This window comes from Sinocyclocheilus grahami, unplaced genomic scaffold (assembly GCF_001515645.1).
Source record: "Sinocyclocheilus grahami isolate Dianchi unplaced genomic scaffold, SAMN03320097.WGS_v1.1 scaffold1150.1, whole genome shotgun sequence".
In the NCBI taxonomy this organism is placed as follows: Eukaryota; Metazoa; Chordata; class Actinopteri; order Cypriniformes; family Cyprinidae; genus Sinocyclocheilus; species Sinocyclocheilus grahami.
The window spans coordinates 266,178-285,478 of record NW_015506329.1 but is presented as its reverse complement, the minus strand read 5'-3'; the positions used below and the strand labels follow the sequence as shown (position 1 = coordinate 285,478).

Sequence of the window (19,301 nt, the reverse complement as noted above, 5' to 3'; positions counted from 1 at the left end):
AGGGGTAGCTTTTTGTCATGCCTAATCAAGAGTATATCAGGGTATCTTGTTCTAGCTAATCAAAACAGCCTTTCCAGTTATTCTGTTTGGAGTAGCCTACTTTGCTTTTGGACAGAAGGTGATGATTTTATTGGTAGATGTTACATTTGAAAGACAATTGACCTCTTCTTAAAACTAACTTAATAATCACATTTCTTTTTACAAAAATGTATTTTCTTAAAGATAACTTAAACAACATAAAACCAACAAGATAAAGTTTAAATTTAAATCTTTAATTGTTTGCATTTCTGAAACAATATGTTGTAACACCAAAGCTGTAACCTTCCCAAAAACAGACTAAATGTAAATGTAAACTAAGCAATTAGCTACCTTAGCGAAAGCTAACTTACAATGCAAAGAAAGGGAAGTGGTTAATTTGTCCATCTAGAGCTTTTTTCAAATTATGTGGTAGATTAAGACATTCATTTTCATGATAACACTATACATCACACTAAATGAGGCACAGAATAGAACTATTCCTTTAATCAAACTATGCTGAAAACATTAAACTCCCAGTCCTGCTTTATATTCATTTATTCCTGATGTGAAGCATTGTTTAAAATGCATTTATTTTGTCTCCTCTTGCTGCAGGACTGTTTCATCGTGCCATAATCCAGAGTGGCTCAGCATTGTCCAGCTGGGCCGTCAACTACCAGCCAGTTAAATACACAAGGCTGCTGGCAGAGAAAGTGGGCTGTAATGTGCTGGACACACTAGACATGGTAGACTGCCTGAGAAAGAAGAGCGCTCGTGAGCTGGTGGAACAAGACATCCAGCCAGCGAGATACCACGTCGCCTTTGGCCCAGTCATTGACGGCGATGTCATTCCCGACGACCCTGAGATCCTGATGGAGCAGGGCGAGTTCCTCAACTATGACATCATGCTGGGTGTTAACCAGGGTGAGGGGCTGCGCTTTGTGGAGAACGTTGTGGACTCTGAAGATGGCGTCTCGGGCAATGATTTCGACTTCTCGGTCTCTGACTTTGTGGACAGTCTTTATGGTTACCCAGAGGGAAAGGATACCCTACGAGAAACCATTAAGTTCATGTACACGGACTGGGCAGATAGAGACAACCCTGAGACGCGCCGTAAGACTCTAGTGGCGCTTTTCACCGATCATCAGTGGGTGGAGCCCTCGGTGGTGACGGCAGATCTTCACGCCCGCTATGGGTCGCCCACGTACTTCTACGCCTTCTACCACCACTGCCAGAGCCTGATGAAACCCGCTTGGTCAGATGCGGCCCACGGAGATGAGGTGCCCTACGTCTTTGGCATTCCCATGATTGGCCCGACTGACCTCTTCCCCTGCAACTTCTCCAAAAATGATGTCATGCTTAGTGCTGTTGTCATGACCTACTGGACAAACTTTGCCAAAACTGGGTAAGTGCCTAACTTACAACATGCAAAGTCTGGGGCATGGGTCAATATGTGATTGTGTGATGCACGATGGCAACTGATTTTTAATTGACAAATCCAAGCTTATTTTCTTTACTTAACAATAGGCTAGAATGGGACCCTGAAAAAAACAAACAAAAAATAAATATATATATATATATACAGAGTTCTGGCATGAAACTCTAGATGGCGCAGTCCGATAGGTCTAACTCAATCTGACCTAATGACATAATTATCACATGGCACAGCTGATTGGTTCCCTCCTATATCAGTAGCCAATGAGCTCGCTGCTTAGCATTCAAATATATGACTAGGGCTTACCGTAGCAGTTGCAGCTTGCTTCAGAAACCCTTCACCTTCCCCAGCTCCACCTGTATAGATCTGCTACGAGGTGATTCATGTATGCTATATGGGGGTTATTTCATGTATGTTATATTTGCAGCAGCAATATTTCTTACATGCCCACAGCAGCATGTTGTGGATGTATTGGCAGTAGCAAGTCTCGGTACTTGCTCTGCCGCAGCAGCGTAGCAGATCTATTCCGCCAAGACCAAATAAATTAACATTGTCATGTACATTACCATGCCAATCCCTCCGAGAGTTGTCATGACAGAAATATATATACAAACCCCAGCTCCACCTGTATAGATCTGCTACGAGGTGATTCATGTATGCTATATGGGGGTTATTTCATGTATGTTATATTTGCAGCAGCAATATTTCTTACATGCCCACAGCAGCATGTTGTGGATGTATTGGCAGTAGCAAGTCTCGGTACTTGCTCTGCCGCAGCAGCGTAGCAGATCTATTCCGCCAAGACCAAATAAATTAACATTGTCATGTACATTACCAAGCCAATCCCTCCGAGAGTTGTCATGACAGAAATATATATACAAATGCACACACACAACATATGGTATAGGAAGATAAGCAAGAGTGCTGTTTTTCTAAAAATCAACATGAACATGATATTAATTTTATGCAACAGTTATTGAACTGTTTGTTACACTAGGAACAGCCCATGGTGGACAAAAAAAATAATGTTCTCTTGTTCAGAACAATATGCATCCTAATGTTGTCTTATTTACTGATATCTGTAACTCGACAAATTACTATGCATTGTAATTACGTGTCTATGATGACACATAATTATTGTTTATTAGCAAGCTAGAAGATGACTAAACTCGCTTGCAAATTACAGCCAGTCATCTAATTATTAGCATAACTATTCATTCATATACAAATAAAAAAATGTCATTCATGCATGATGAACACAATATTTGAAAAAATATTTGCAATGCACATCATCATTCATCTTCTCTGTCCTATGTGATGCTGCTCTTGGTTGGACTGTGTGCAAAAATCCTGCATAGTGCATCTTTAATAGTTCGTAATGAGTTTAATCTAATTTAGTAATTATTGATTACCTAATATGTAGCAAACTCAGTCCTAAATTCGCTATCATGTACTGATTGGTTAGCTTAAGGTTGTACTACTCATTTGTCCTGCATTACTTCCTGCATAGTTACCTATTATTGATGGATCATTATTCTAAAGTGTAATTATTTTCTGTTTGAGAGATGAACTCCTTTTGGTGTGGATTTTGTGTTTTGTAACATTGCAGATCATTTACATGTGCAGACACACTAAAGGAAAGGTCAAATAAAAAAAAAAGCATAATAGGTGCCTTTTAATAGACAAAAGTGTCATGGCCATTTAAATGAAACAAAAAAATTGGCAGGAATTACATTTATAAATTTGGTGAGCTGAATAAATTTACACCTCCTGCAGATCATTTGCATTAAATACAAAATTATGTCATCATCTACCCACATTCATGTAGCTCAAATACATATGATTTTTTCTTTACTATAGAACCAAATGTTAAAGCTGCTCTTTTCCATGCAGTGAAAATAGATGGTGATCAGGTGCACGACATCTCTGTGAATAGGTTTATTTTATACCATTTTTACTTAAAATTCAGAGGAATCACAAAATAAATAAATAAATAAATAAATACACGAAAGAATGAATGTCCAGATCATTCACTGACAATGTTGTTAGTAGAAAACTGACACTATGAGTAGGTAACAAGTGTCAAGTCAAGTCGCCTTTATTTATATAGCGCTTTTAACAATACAGATTATGTCAAAGCAACTGTACAGCATTAATTAGGAAAATAGTTTGTTAGTAATGCAAAATGATAATAGTAATCACTCATTTTTCAGTTAAAGGCAGTTCATCATTGAATTCAGTGATGTCATCATCCAGCTCAGTTAAGTTTAAATAGTGTCTGTGCAATCAAGTCGACGATATCGCTGGAAATGAAGTGTCCCCAACTAAGCAAGCCAGAGGCGACAGCGGCAAGGAACCAAAACTCCATCGGTGACAGAATGGAGAAAAAACCTTGGGAGAAACCAGGCTCAGTCGGGGGGCCAGTTCTCCTCTGGCCAGATGAAACCAGCAGTTCAATTCCAGGCTGCAGCAAAGTCACATTGTGCAGAGGACTCATCTGGCTCCTGTGGTCTTGTCCCGGTGGCCGTCTGAGACAAGGTCTTTACAGGGGATCTGTATCTGGGGCTCATCTAGTTGTCCTGATCTCCGCTGACATTCAGGGCTGTAGAGGTCATCTCTAGGTGCTGATCCACCATCTGGTCTGAATACGTACTGGATCCGGGTGACTGCAGTGACCATCTGATCTGGATTCAGACTGGATCTGGTGGCTACGGTGACCTCGGAATAAGAGCGAAACAGACTAATATTAGCGTAGATGCCATTCTTCTAACGATGTAGCAAGTACATCGGGTGTTATGGGAAGTGTTCCCGGTTTCCTAATTAATGCAGCCTAACAATCCTTTAACGGATTTGAATATTAGAAATTTGTCCGTGTGTTATGTGTAAGCCAGGTTAAAGAGATTGGTCTTTAATCTAGATATAAGCTGACAGAGTGTGCCTGCCTCCCGAAAAATGTTAGGTAGATTATTCCAGAGTTTGGGCGCTAAAAAGGAAAAGGATCTGCCGCCCGCAGTTGATTTTGATATTATAGGTATTATCAAATTGCCAGAGTTTTGAGAACGCAGTGGACGTGGAGGACTATAATGCAATAAGAGCTCATTCAAATACTGCTAAACCATTCAGGGCTTTATAAGTAATAAGCAAGATTTTAAAATCTATACGATGTTTAATATGGAGCCAGTGCAGTGTTGACAGAACTGGGCTAATATGGTCGTACTTCCTGGTTCTAGTAAGAACTCTAGCTGCTGCATTTGGACCAGCTGGAGTTTGTTTATTAAGCGTGCAGAACAACCACCCAATAAAGCATTACAATAATCTAACCTTGAGGTCAGTGAACTTTGAAGTGTGGACAATTATCATCACTGATAATACCAAAATGTGAAATACCAGCCAGTAAATTAGCATGAACAGTATATTTGGGAAGGAAAAAAAAAACTTGCTACTTGTACTGTGTTAGGCTAACTTAGACTTGTCATAGCACTTGTATATCATTGCTCTTTTGTTGATTTTGATTGCTTCTATTGTCCCCATTTGTATTTAGCTTTGGATAAAAGCATCTGCTAAATGACTAAATGTAAATGTAAATATTTATGCACCACGAGTGTGCAATTGAAAGTACACGTACGGTGGGTAGCACTCATTGAGCATGTCTGTTTTTTGTTATCCGTGAGTAAAATATGTTGCAGAATACTATAGTTTATAGCATACAGTATGAATGGGACTTTTGACGCCGTGCGGAGAGAATTATCAGTGGAACTTATCGCATTTCTGCCCCTCAGCGATATCGATCAAAACCCCTCTCTTCAGTTGATCACTGCCGCCCCAGGTGACCGCATACTCAACAGCGCCTCCTCCCTCGCTCCCCCTTCTCCTTCCTGCTCAATCCTGCCCAGAGCACAAAGCATTATAGATCTGTATGAGGAGTGCTTGTAATCAGCTCTAACAACACAAATCTAATTTGACAACTGCTGTTACTGAGAAAAATTGATTGGTCATGCTGCTGCTTCTCCACTTTTACCAGTCACAATAAAAATGACACCCTATGACATTTATAAATCATTCTTTAACTGTTAAGTGCACACTAGGTGTAGCCAAAGATAACATACACAGAGTGGAAATGCTAATGGATGAGTACCGCAGGCTGAATGCTCAAGTCATCATTCTGCAAGCATATTAGAGAACTTTTCAGAACAACATCTGTCCAGAAAATGTCAAATTAGCTCAAGGGCATGGGACATTTGTATGCTAAACACTGATTTTCCCCCACAGGGTAATCCTTTTCTCAGTCAGACTGACAGATTTTCTCAGTTTCTCAGCAAAACAGAAACAAAAATTGAAATTGTTTGGTGAGTGGATTTTGATGTATTTCCTATCTGCTCTGGATTGACAATATAAATTAATCGATTGTAATCGATCCTCATTTTAACAATCACAATCGTGTTTCTTAAATATTCAATATTGTAACTTTCGATATGAGTCTGTCAAATTCTAATTCTGTCAATTATTAGCTCTTGCATGAATGAATGAATGAATGAATTGCCTTATGTGCAATTTAAATGTTTAAATATATATTTTTAAGTGTTTATTATAAAAATAAATTGCAATTGAATTTAATAGTTTGGTTATTTTAAATATTATATAGTAATGTACCAACTGACAGGGTTCCCTGTAGTTTATTCCCCATATTGTTCCCTCTGTACCTGATATATTCAAATGAATTGATAGCAAATCGAGTAAAGACCAGAATCAAAACTAATTGTGAAATCTGCACAAATACCCAGCCTTATTTGCGATACTGAAACAGGAAGTTAGGGAGGGACGCATTGGAGGGCTTATTTCTTTTAAAAAAATATAGCCAATAGTTTATGCCATGGATGAAAACAGTAAAGATGCATTCAAAACAAACCACTTGTTTTGCCATGGCACTTGATGGTTGGGAAAGGAAATAAAGCATGACACACCAACCACGACTTGCTACTTTCGATTACTTGTCGAAAACAGATGATATATTCAATTTAGAGGACATTCTCATTATAGAGAACATTTTATTGGACAAAAAATACAAACCTGCAAGATGAGTCATCAATATTTGTGGTCTGATTTGTCATAACACAAAGACTATAAATTGTAAATGTGTATATCTGTTCATCTATTAAGTTTGCCCCTTTTGATTTGAATTCAATCGATGGCTTGAACATATTTTGACGCAAAGGCACAAAACCATGTTCTACCTAGCTTTAAAAACGCACTGTCCATAAAATAATCACTCACAGTAGCCTTGACCCCTGCTGCATCCTATCTGCCATTTTAAAAGCATCCCTTCAAAAATACTAAAGATTATTTATTACATGACAAACACTGTATCCTCTTGCAGTCATTCATCTAATGGCTTCCAATTGAACTGGCATTATAGAATGCATTTTAAGCACTACTAAGTTTCTGATATTACTGTTGCTCTATTTGTGTGGCTCTATTGTGATGAGCGGATTATATAGGATACTGCTTAGCAGTCGGCTTGTACAGAGCGAAGGATTAGATGCCAGGATAATGAACCTCTCAATCGCATAAAGTACACAAATCGTCACTTCCATCTTAACCAGCAAACTCTCCGGTTTAGTTCTGATGCTTGCTGGGATACAGCCACAAATGTGCACTACGGCATGTGAAGTGCGCTTACAGCTTCTCCATGTGATGACCTAGATAGCACTCCCTGGCATCTCTCTAAATTGGACACTTGTACCTGAGCCAAATACATACGTAAATATGGAACCTGGAGTCGAATAGGTGAGAGTTATATTAAGCTTGTGCCACTTAATGTCAACAGTACGTATCATTCCCTAAAGCGAAATTTTTCTTTCCGCTCCATGGTGCTTACAAGCAGTGTTTCCCCCCCTGCAGTTGGAATACAACATGAAAACAACCATTAACTGTGAAATCTGGGTAGAAAGGCATGTTTCACAAAAAAAACTAGGCTACGTGTAGTGACAAAGTAACAATGTTTCCTTATTGGATGCCAAGCTTGAGTATGAGGCTAATAGATACAGTATATTATATTATATTATACAACAGTTCGTTCTAGTTCTCAAATCTGATTGGTTGAGAACCGTGAGATATTGTACTGGTATCGCCACAGGAACACCCTTTCACCGTTTGTATCACTCCGCTTCCAGTATTTCTCACAGCGAGTGTCATGGTGAGCACCCAAATCCACTAAAATTAAAAAATAATACTGTTTTTGTGTCACCGAATGTAGTTTTAAGAGTTTTATTAATGTACTATAATGTACTTGTTTAGACTTCAAATATACGGTTTGTTAATAACGATAACATCTATTTGAAAATTTGCTTCAACGTTTTCAGAGACGTGAGCTCCAGGGCGTCAGCAGCCGTTCAGCGCTCATGAACCCGCTGAGAGCAGCCTCACCTCGGCCAGATCTTCTGGAATTTGCCACTGGCTCTGATGCCTCTATAGTGGTTAAACATGAGGTATAATTCGTTTTGGGTAAATCTAACGGGCAGTCTTTGGTCTCATTAATATATTATTTGTTCCAGAGCAAATAGTTTCGGCTGAAGGCAAAATCTCATCACGTTATATTTTATGTAAATAACTTTAATGCTGTATATTAAAGCATGGCTTTTATGATGGCTGTTGTTTACTATTCAGTAAATAATATTTTATATACAGTACTGTAACGTAGTTTGTAGGTCGGGAAGAAGGAGCGGGAACCGGCGAACACTCAAAGAAAACTTTAATAATAAAATAAACACAAAATAGCGCGACAGCCCCTCGCGGACGACTGCCGTGCACAAACGAAACCAAAACACAAAATAAAATCCAGGCCTGGTCCTCTCTCGTCTTTCCCTGTCGTCACTCCTCCTTTGTATCCTTCCGGAGCTCCTCCGTGAGACTCGAGATTGGTGAGTAGCGCAGGTGTCGCGCATTCGCAATTACTCCACCGGCCTCGCTCTGTTCCCACGGCTCTCGGCCCCGCCCCTCTCGTCACAAGTACATAGTAGTATTTAGTATTGGGAAACAGTGTGTGTGTTCGTGATGGTGTCAATTTTATATTGAAACAGACTGAAACAGAAGTTATTTTTACTTTTAATAACTTGTAAGACGCAGTTAAAAAAATGCAGTGAGCAGCGCTGTCATCGGAAATCACCCTTAACAGATGAAAGGACAGTACGACAAAGATATCGCTTTCCTCAGCAGACATTCAAACTAATTTTTTATTGTGAATATGAGATTGAGCTGAAGAATGAATGCTGTATCAGATGCAGGTAATCACACTCATTCAGTCCATCTCTCTCTCACAATACTCTACATAATAGAGTGAGCTTTTAATTAAGTAATACAATAAGCTTTTAATGAAGCAGCTCAACGTTCCTTCGTTACTAGTTAGAAAGTGACGTTTTCGAATTAGTAACGGAGGCTTCAGCTCAGCTGTTAAACTATCAAACTGAGATTTTAATCTGTGGCGGAAGGAAGTAGTTCCGCACAAAAGGGTTTTTAAAGACACTCCGTTGTTGTTTTTCTTATATATTTACACTCGTGCCGTCGAACTGTTGTATAAAGGCAATATCACTCTCGTACTCGAGCGATACCGGCTCTATATCAGCGGCTGATATAAAGCCGGTATCGCTCTCATACTCGAGTGATATTGCTCATTTGAATTATATTATTATACAAATATTAAAACCCGTATTAAAAGTTATGTATTACATTAAAATGAAATATATCTGGCATAAACCTGACAAATAAATATGTGGATTATTTGCTGTGTGTACTATGTATTGCCTGATACGTGCAACCGAAAGTGTGAAAGCTAATGAAATGTTATATAATTATTAACATAACTATTAGGTAATAAACAAATATTTTTTGCCACATTAGTAAAAAGCATAGATGTATTCTATTTGTAGAGGGTTTTATAAACAGGTGGTTGGTCTGACAGCTCTCATAATGTGTTGAATCTGTATAAATAAAAAAAAATGACTTTAGGCGTTATTACATATTTCTTACACCTAACAAGTCTTTTTGGAGAAAAGTCAATTTTACATTTATACTTTGGGACAATTATTAAAAATCATTAATCTCTGAAATGAATGGAAGAATAATGGTAAAATGCTGCCAAGTGTAGAACCGTTAAATTGAATTCAAATCTCAAAGGGTTTTAGACGTTTTTTTTTTTTTCTCAGCTGGTTATTAACAGTAAAAGTGTAATACATTAGCACCCTAATTAATTTATCAAGTGTTAACCAGTGGCCATTAGTGCTGCAGAAAAACAAAAGATTCCAAGAGCCTTCTTCACATTGATAACTGAATTGTCGGCGCATATCGCCTTTGTTCAGGCTACAAATGGACCTCAAATGCTGCCGTCTGCATTTCTATAGAGATCGAAGAGCTAGCATTTGATGGACAGGGGCTGTTTCCTCTATATTTTTCTACTGTGGCATTCAGCCTCCAGTCAAACAGCCCATGCTGCGCTGAGCCCGAGACATCGCTGAGCAGAATACTGTTGTGCTTTTCCTTTTGTCCTCCTATTTTCTCTGCATCTCCCTTTGTGCTTTCTTGTAACAAGAACACAAGCTACTCTCAGAAATGCTGAGGCCTTCTGGGATAATTCCAGATATATTTCTCTTTGAAAAGCCCATGTTTTTTTCATGATGCTATCCCTTGCCAAGATATTGGCAATTCCACTCAAAGAATAAAACATGATTAATCAATAATCAATAAGCCACAATTAATAAATAAGACTTAGCTGCGCACGTGCTAGCTTGACCGTAATCGCTCAATGATTTGACACAACCTGCATTTCGTGTTTTGTCAATGCGTCTGTATTTACGTCTCTTATTGAAATTCTGTAGCCTGTTCTTTATCTGAATGGCAAGCAGATGCTCATTAACTCACACTGTCTTGTCGTATCTGCCTCATGATTGTGAAAACAAAAATAATAATTTCAGTGCTGCATCTTAATGAGCGGTTTCCCTCACCGCTACACCCAAACGGAAACAGTCTCTTGAACATCAGTTGACCCTGCAACCAAGGCCAGGTCTATCTCTTTCTCTGTCTTTGCACTAACCTGCTTCCCGCATCCACTTCTTTTGTCATTCCTAGACCTCAGCAAGTCCAATCGAGAATAAAAAGGGGTTTATTTTGTTTAGCAGTCTTCTCAATTAAGTCAGCACTTGATTCTGTAGGAATCATATACTGTTGGCAATATGCAGATTTGGTTTGGAGAAGGTAAGGAAGGATCCCTGGATGCTCATGATGAAGAGGGCGCGCTGCATGTCGAATGTAATGAGTTGAAGCATCATCAGAGGAGAGCTGAGCGATCAGCGCCGGACAGGAGTCAGGACACATGTTGACCATCACTCACCTCACCCATCCGATCAATAGCAGTCATAATGAAGAGTGCACAGGGGCCCGTGTCCTGCAGCTACCTGTATTACTTCAAAACCATTGCCTTCTTTTCGGCTTGCTGGCGGAAAATCTCCCTGACAGTGATGTAGAGATGTTCTGATCCATTTCAAGATCTTTTTTGCGCATTATGGTTCAGTATTTGAGCCTCATTTTATCAAGTCAAGTCACCTTTATTTGTATAGCACTTTTAACAATACAGATTGTGTCAAAGCAACTTTACAGTATTAAATAGGAAAATAGTGTGTCAATAATGCTAAAATAGCAAACACTCAATTTTCAGTTAAAGGCAGTTCATCATTGAATTCAGTGATGTCATCATCCAGCTCAGTTCAGTTTAAATAGTATCTGTGCAATCAAGTCAACGATATCGCTGGAAATTAAGTGTCCCCAACTAAGAAAGCGAGAGGCGACAGCGGCAAGGAACCAAAACTCCATCTGTGACAGAATGGAGAAAAAACCTTGGGAGAAACCAAGCTCAATCTGGGGATCAGTTCTCCTCTGGCCAGACGAACCAGCAGTTTAGCAGGCTGCAGCAAAGTCCGATTGTGCGTAGGACTCAACTGGTTCCTGTGGTCTTGTCCCGGTGGCCGTCTAGGAGACAAGGTCTTTACAGGGGATCTGGCTCTGGGGCTCATCTAGTTGTCCTGATCTCCGCTGATATTCAGGGCTGTAGAGGTCCTCTCTAGGTGCTGATCCACCATCTGGTCTGGATACGTACTGGATCCGGGTGACTGCAGTGACCATCTGATCTGGATACAGACTGGATCTGGTGGCTACGGTGACCTCGGAATAAGAGAGAAACAGACTAATATTAGCGTAGATGCCATTCTTCTAACGATGTAGCAAGTACATCGGGTGTTATGGGAAGTGTTCCCGGTTTCCTAATTAATTCAGCCTAACAATCCTTTAACGGATTTGAATATTAGAAATGTGTTAGTGTGTTATGTGTAAGCCAGGTTAAGGAGATGGGTCTTTAATCTAGATTTAAACTGACAGAGTGTGCCTGCCTCCCGAACAATGTTAGGTAGGTTATTTTGGGCGCTAAATAGGAAAAGGATCTGCCGCCCGCAGTTGATTTTGATATTCTAGGCATTATCAAATTGCAAGAGTTTTGAGAACGCAGCGGGCATGGAGGACTATAATGCAATAAGAGCTTGTTCGAATACTGAAGTGCTAAATGACTCAGGGCTTTATAAGTAATAAACAAGATTTAAAAATCTATACGTTGTTCAATAGGGAGCCAGTGCAGTGTTGACAGAACCGGGCTAATATGGTCATACTTCCTGGTTCTAGTAAGAACTCTAGCTGCTGCATTTTGGACCAGCTGAAGTTTGTTTATTAAGCGTGCAGAACAACCACCCAATAAAGCTTTACAATAATCTAACCTTGAGGTCATGAACGCATGAATTAACGTTTCTGCATTTGACATTGAGAGCATAGGTCATAAATTTGATATATATTTTTAGATGGGAAAATGCAGTTTTACAAATGCTAGAAACGTGGCTTTCAAAGGAAAGATTGCTATCAAATAGCACGCCTAGGTTCCTAACTGATGACGAAGAATTGACAGAGAAGCCATCAAGTCTTAGACAGTGTTCTAGGTTATTACATGTGGAGGTTTTAGGTCCGATAATTAACACCTCTGTTTTTTCAGAATTTAGCAGTAAGAAATTACTCGTCATTCAGTTTTTAATATCGACTATGCATTCTGTTAGTTGTTTATTTTATAAACAAATAAACACTTTAAAAAGTGTTGATTGCCCATGTAAAAGTCACCATTACAATGCTGTGGTTGGATGACTGTTTCTGAATACATTTTAGTGTGCTGATATGCAGTTGCTAGGGTATCCTGGATATTTGCTAGGTTACTGCCTTCTAAGAGTACGTTTTTATGAATTAATACTTAATATGAGTACGTATTGCAGAAATAATACACTTTAAAAGAATATAGTGTGAACTGAATATAATTTTTTCAGGAAACTTAATTGAATGTTAATTGCAATTAAGCCAATATTTGTTATAGTTTATTATATTTATCTTAAAAGCAGTTAATTGACCTTAAGTACATCTGTATACTGTATGTAATTACATAATTGTATTATCCTTGAAATATTAAATGTGTACTGCCCGAATGTACTGATAAGCATTTATTATGGTAAATTAAAATATGTAATTTCTATTGAAACTTGTCTGTTATATGTTTGAGGGCCAAGCACCGAAGGCACCTATCGTATCTGTTAGTTTTCTTCTTCTTCTACTTTGGAAGTTTATGGCAGCCCAGAACTGCTGGCGGGAAAGTTATGAAATTTGGCACACAGATAGAAAATGGTCTCATTATTAACTACAACAAATTTGGAGTCTCTATCTCAAACTCTATAGCGCCACCAACAGGCCAAATTTGTATTCGTATTGCTGCTAATAATTTTTGAACGGTAAGGTCTAAAAGCAAACTTCTTTTTATCCCTTGATTTTTTTGGCTCATGCTGAGTCGAATGCAAACCAAAATTTACAATTCTATGTGTCAGGATTTTTTTGCAATTTTGAATTTGACAAAATTCTACTCTACCAAAATGTGCTCAACAGTTAAAATTATACTTTAAAGTACTTGTGTTTTCCATGTTAGTCAACTTAATAAATAAGTGTACTCATTTAAAACACAACAAAATATCATTACAAATTAATAAATTAAAATGTATTTTAACATTTGTAAAATGTGTACTTCAAAAGTGTATGTAAGTTTAAGAAAGTGTCTCTTACTTAAGTGGTCTTTTATTTAATTGATATTTTATGCACGTAAAAAAAACTTTTAAGATTTCTCTACACGCTACAAGTACACTACAAGTTCACATTCAATACAACTAAATTCAAAATTGCATTCAAAATGCCATTATGGAACAAAACCCCATAATTCGTTGCATAAAGCATTTGATCCTGCTTTGACTATTTTCATTGGTGGAGCAAAAGTAGACAGGTATTGTGTCTAAGATGTTAATTATTCCTCAATATTAACTTTGTTCAAGTGTTAAAAAATCAATATAATAGCAATTTCATACTCACAATCATGCTTTTGCTCTAAATATCATCATCCATTCACATTCCTAACCCTAAGCATGAGTAATAGTAGCCTTATAAAACACTGCTAATTACCTTTCCCTTTCAGTCGGTCACTCTCAACGTCACGTCGGTGACCGACGAATTGGGATCTCGCTTATGGCGCTTTTCCACTGCGTGGTACGAATCGGCTCGGTACGGCACGGTTCGGCTCGGCACGGTTTGCATTTCCACTGCAGGTCAGTACCGCTTTAGAGTGGGCGGGATTATTCACATGTCGTTATAGTTGTGCCGCCTCTACTACCACGACTCATAAAAATTTTTTAATTCTGCATCGCCCCATCAAGCTCTCGCTGGATCCGCTCCTCTGCTATCAACGAGAGGAACGTCTGTTCTTCCACAGCAGACAACAAAACTTTTAGGTTATTAAAAAAAGGTGCGCTCGTTCAAAACAGTTGCGTTCGATCCTTCGCTGGCTGTGCTGATTTAAATCTAGCGGTTCTTTTGTGTTTGTGTCGCAAGTTCAGTGACGCAGGTAATGACGATTCTCTCCGGCCAATCTGTGGATCAGCAGAGTTTACACGTCACGTTTTGGTAACGGTACGGTTCACTTGGAACCTCAACCAAGGTGGTACTAAAAAAAGTACCAGGTACTGTACCCAGTGGAAAACCCCCCAAAAGTGAACTGTACCGAGCCGTAACGAGCCGTACCGTGCCATACCATGCAGTGGAAAAGTGCCATTAGAGAGACCAATCCACTTCAAGTGTAAACTAAATCACAGCCAGGGGCGGCGTTTCCGTATGGCAGAGTATGGCAGTTGCCATACCCTAGCCCAGTCAGGTGTGCCGTGGAAAATTATCTAAACTTCATATCTCTATTATAATTCGTTATTATTATTTTAAATCAATGCTACTGGTCTTCCTTATGTCTGTTTGAGGGTTTTACAAATATTGATCCAATGAAAAACATTTAAAAGAGCTTGTCACTAAAGCTCGTAATGCCATTCTCAAACTGTCAGCTAAACCTCATAACTTCACCCCGCCTCCATTCAGATTGATGCGCCACGCACAGCCTGGAGACAGATCTCCGCTTGTTCGCAATGTAAGGGTAAATAAATAACTGTGATGTTTGGAAAAGTACAGCGTTTTGTTTATTTAAACACTATGTCTATAAAGGTCAATGTTTTTGTGTGTTTGAAGAGAGGAGAAGAGTCTTAGCTTTTGACGTCTAGTTGTAGCCATATACTTTTGTACGTTTTAAATATCCTGTGCATATAGCGCTTCATCGTTTCATGATATTTTGGCCAAATGTATTAAACGACAAGAAAAACTATAGCACCCATATAGCTACAATAAAAGTTAAAACCTGTAAGTTGATGAAAGCATTTAATGCGATGCACTTGCTGCCTCAGATACAGCTGTTCTAATGACAGACAAAACAGATCTCCGTCATTCGCTGGTCAAAAACCAACTCCATTTAATGTTAAGTGCAAGTGTCTGATAAAGCCACAGTACCAACTCTGATGACGTTTAAACGTTATCCTTTTCTATATTTTTTCCTATACTTCAGTGCTTAGTGTTGTGCCGTTGGATTTTTTATTTATCAAAACTGTGACCCCCCCCCCCCCCCCCCCCCGCCACTGCCATACATTATGGTTTTGTGAAACTGATCACAGCGTGAGCATAAAAAGGCAGCCGGTGCAACACATACCAGCTTTCGCTTCGGAGCTGAAACATCGTTCTGCTCCTACCAAACTGCTTCATGTGTGATGAGTCTAGCGCGCTCTAGGGAGCTTCTTGTGTTGGTGGACGGCGCTTCAGCGGTGGTCGTTCCCGTGTCGAGTGGGTGACGCACTTCAGGCTGCACTACCCCCTGTCGTGCTGCAAGCGGCCATCTCCCCTGTGCGTCTCAGCACGTAAAAGAGCATTTTCCTGTAAGAGCCTTTTTCTCTAAAAGAGCTTACACGGGTGCGTCTTTGTAAAGATGACGGATCGTCTTTTTAAAGATGCCGTTTTACCCGTGCGTTTCTGGATGTGGTCATTACCTAGCGCCGGGTGATGGTCACGATAGCTGCCTCACGTGTCTGGGCATTAAACACGCTGAGGTGGCGTTCGCGGATGAGCCATGTTCCCATTGCGGGAAGATGACCATCTCGGAGCTGCTCCGTTGCCTGTGCCGTGATCTAGTGTTCGTCCTGGCGGTAGCCAGGCGAGGACTACTTTGGGCAGTGGCACGGGCGGTCTGAGGGTTACAGTGGTGGCAAACCCCTCAGGGAACCAACCCTCGGGGGACCATCACTCCTCTAGTGCTTCGCAACCAGTTAAGCCACCAAAGGAACGCGCTGGGCCCTTTTCAAAGAGCGTACCAGCGGTATCCTTCGGTGCTCCTCCCGAGGACAGGATGTTGATCACTGCATCAGAGGGAGAGCTCTCTGGAGAGGAAGATTCGGCTGTGCTGCCGCCCTCCGGGATGGTGGCAACGCCTGGATCAGATCTGGAGATGTTGGCTATGCTTTCCCAGGCCGCGGAGAGGGTAGGGCTCGAGTGGAAACCTCCACCGCATCCCGAGCCCACGAGATTGGATGATTGGTTTCTCGGGTGGCTCGTGCTGGTTCTCAGCGCCCCACCCCGGTGCCTTGCTTCCCAGAGGTGCATGAGGAGCTCACCAGGTCATGGACGGCACCTTTTACTGCCAGAAACCGACCTGCTGTTTCCTCCTCCCTCACCACCCTCGAAAGGGGGTGCAGCTAGGGGGTATACGGCGATCCACCTGGTGGAGCAGTCGGTAGCGATGCAGTTGTGTCCTAAGACCGGGAAACCCCTCGCTCCCCTCCCAGGCCTGTAGGCATTCGTCTGGTCTGAACGGCGGTGCCGACAAAGTACGGTTCCTCAATGCCCCTGTGTCTCAGACCAGCCTCTTCTGTGACGTGGTTGAGAGCTTTGCCCAGCAGTTCTCGGCTGCACAGAAGCAGACTGAGGCGATTCGTGACATCCTGCCCCGGTGGGCAGCTGCTGCTTCCACCCGTCTGCCGGCCGCAGCGCCCCAGCCTGCTCGTCGCCGAGGGCGGCCCCCTGCGTCTGCCCCCACTCCCGTGCCACATCCGCCTCCAGCCAAGCAGCGCCGTGGAGCCGGGCATAGGCAGGCTGCCCCGTCCATCCAGGCCCCCGTCAAACCTAGCGGTAAACAGAAGAGCAAGCGGCCCTGAGATGGGCGACCCAGAGATGGAGGGATCTGCTCTTTGGGAGATGGTGAATGCACCACTCCCTCCCCCGGAGGAGGGCTGGGTGGAGAATATTTTGTTTCGTTTTCCCCTGCCGTCGGCCTCACAGTTGATGGCACCTAAATTCTCAACAAAAGAGCCGTTTTCTCTATCTCTGGGTCCCAGGAAGGCACGGAGAGTCGCGGACGGGCCAACATTGGACCACACTCATCCTCCTCTGTCGCCAGCAGGCAGCAGCGGGCAGTTCGAGATCATCAACAAAGGCCCTACTCACGCACCCTCTGCCAAACTGTGGAACCAGGTAAGTGTAGCACCACACACTCAGACCTAGGCATGGGCCAATTACCGGTTTCAAGGTACACCGTGATTTGAAAATTTCACGGTTTCAAAACTGCTAATATTTTCCATTATACCTTTCCTGCTGTATGTGCTGTTTTTCATGTCTCCTCAAAGACTGAAAGTCTAGGAATCCCTCAGGTTGAGTGCAATGTAGAGAGTAACATGACCCTCCTCCTCCTGTTGGTGTGAGCGAGTGGTCAGTCAGTCACGTGTGTAGGATGGCTGAACTTAAGGAGCTTCCCATGGAACTCATACGACCGGCAACCGGACGTTTTTTGTCTTATTGCAAGCAGCTTGTCTCTGTTCTGGACTTGCACAAACTGCGTTGCAATGCAATCGTTTTCCAAAATGTCAATTATGTGAAAATATGAAGTCTGTAAACACTCGTTAACACAGGCCAGAGATGCTGAAGATGGACGCACAAAGAAAAATACTGTAGCAGGCAGATCACTCACTGTTCATGATGCACAAACTATTCGAAGAAAATCCTCAATATTGATTTGGGGGTTTATATGAATGTGTTTCTGAGGGGAACTGACTGTCTTCAGAAAAGTTTATGTGGTATTTTCTTTTAATCTTGTCTCTGTAGAGTTCATATTAAAGCAATGTTTCAGTGAAGTGCTGCTTTGTTTACAGCAGTAACCAATGAAGCGCTGTATCTGGTGTTCCATGAGCGCCTCCTGCTGTCAGAGAGTGAATCTGCATCTCATTCAGAGCTTCTGCTGTTTGCTTCGTTCGGGCATATAGTATAATTTCACAAAGCTAGTCAGAACATTCAGTTTTTTCTTCAAATTGGTTTATTATTAAATCAAATTATGTATATGATATTATATAACTAAATTATATTAAATGATATAAATGATATGTACATGAATTATATAACTAAAATTAAATAACTGTAATTACAGATTTAGGTTAAATAAAATTGTCAGTCATTATTTTTCTTCTTTTTAGGAAACAAATCAAAGAAAAAATAAACAAATTCTATTGTTCCTAATATTCTGTATGTTGCTCAAAAACAAAATATATTGTGTTCAGTGGAAACACAATAGTTTTTTTTTTTGCCCAGTCATTTAAAAATAACACATTTTAGAGCTGTAACGACAATACCGTTATACCGTGAAACCGTGATATTTTTGCTTAAGGTTATCATACCGTCAAAATGTCATACCAGCCCATGCCAACTCAGACCCCTCTTCGGTCCCTGCGTTCCACCTCGCTGCCCAACTGCAGGTACGGCGGTGGTTCCGCTGGTTCCGCTAGCACGGTATCTGGGTGCCTGGCTAGCGCTACCCAGCCCGTAGTTTGCACCATCACTTCGGCGAGAGCACCGTCTACGAAACCCGCTTACGCCTTGAAGTGGAACCTGTTAGTCGAGTGGTGTTCTTCTCACCGAGAAGACCCCCTGGAAATGCCCTATCAGGGTCGTGCTTTCCTGTTTGCAACAAGGGTTGGATTGAAGGCTGTCTCCCTCCACCCTTAAAGTCTATGTCGCTGCGATTGCGGCTAACCATGACCCCGTGGAAGGGAAGTTGGTAGGGAAGCATGACCTGGTCATCAGGTTGCTTAGGGGGGTGAGAAGGTTAAATCCACCCCGGCCCCCATCTATACCCTCTTGGGACCTGTCTCTAGTGCTCAAAGCAGTACAGCAGGGCCCATTTGAGCCTTTGCAGTCAGTCGAGCTAAAGTTTCTTTCAATGAAAACTCTGCTCCTGCTTGCACTGGCCTCCATCAAGAGGGTAGGGGACCTGCACGCATTTTCGGTCGTGGCACACAGGGTGTGCCGGCCCGGCTATGTGCCCAAGGTTCCTATTACC

At 41.2% G+C, this 19,301-nt stretch overlaps 2 protein-coding genes across 2 annotated transcripts in view; both read left to right on the top strand.

Annotated features, from left to right (window-relative positions):
• Window positions 1-618: 618 nt before the first annotated feature.
• Window positions 619-19,301, top strand: part of LOC107567369 (neuroligin-3) — a 23,279-nt gene continuing 4,596 nt past the window's right edge. The window contains exon 1 of the mRNA XM_016253036.1: window positions 619-1,437. Within this exon, the coding sequence (XP_016108522.1) occupies window positions 759-1,424 (666 nt within the window). The 5' untranslated portion in view covers window positions 619-758 and the 3' untranslated portion in view covers window positions 1,425-1,437. The remainder of the gene's footprint in view (window positions 1,438-19,301) is intronic.
• LOC107567363 (neuroligin-3-like) overlaps window positions 18,647-19,301 on the top strand; it is an 8,132-nt gene continuing 7,477 nt past the window's right edge. Inside the window, exon 1 of the mRNA XM_016253030.1 lies at window positions 18,647-18,751. Within this exon, the coding sequence (XP_016108516.1) occupies window positions 18,647-18,751 (105 nt within the window). The remainder of the gene's footprint in view (window positions 18,752-19,301) is intronic.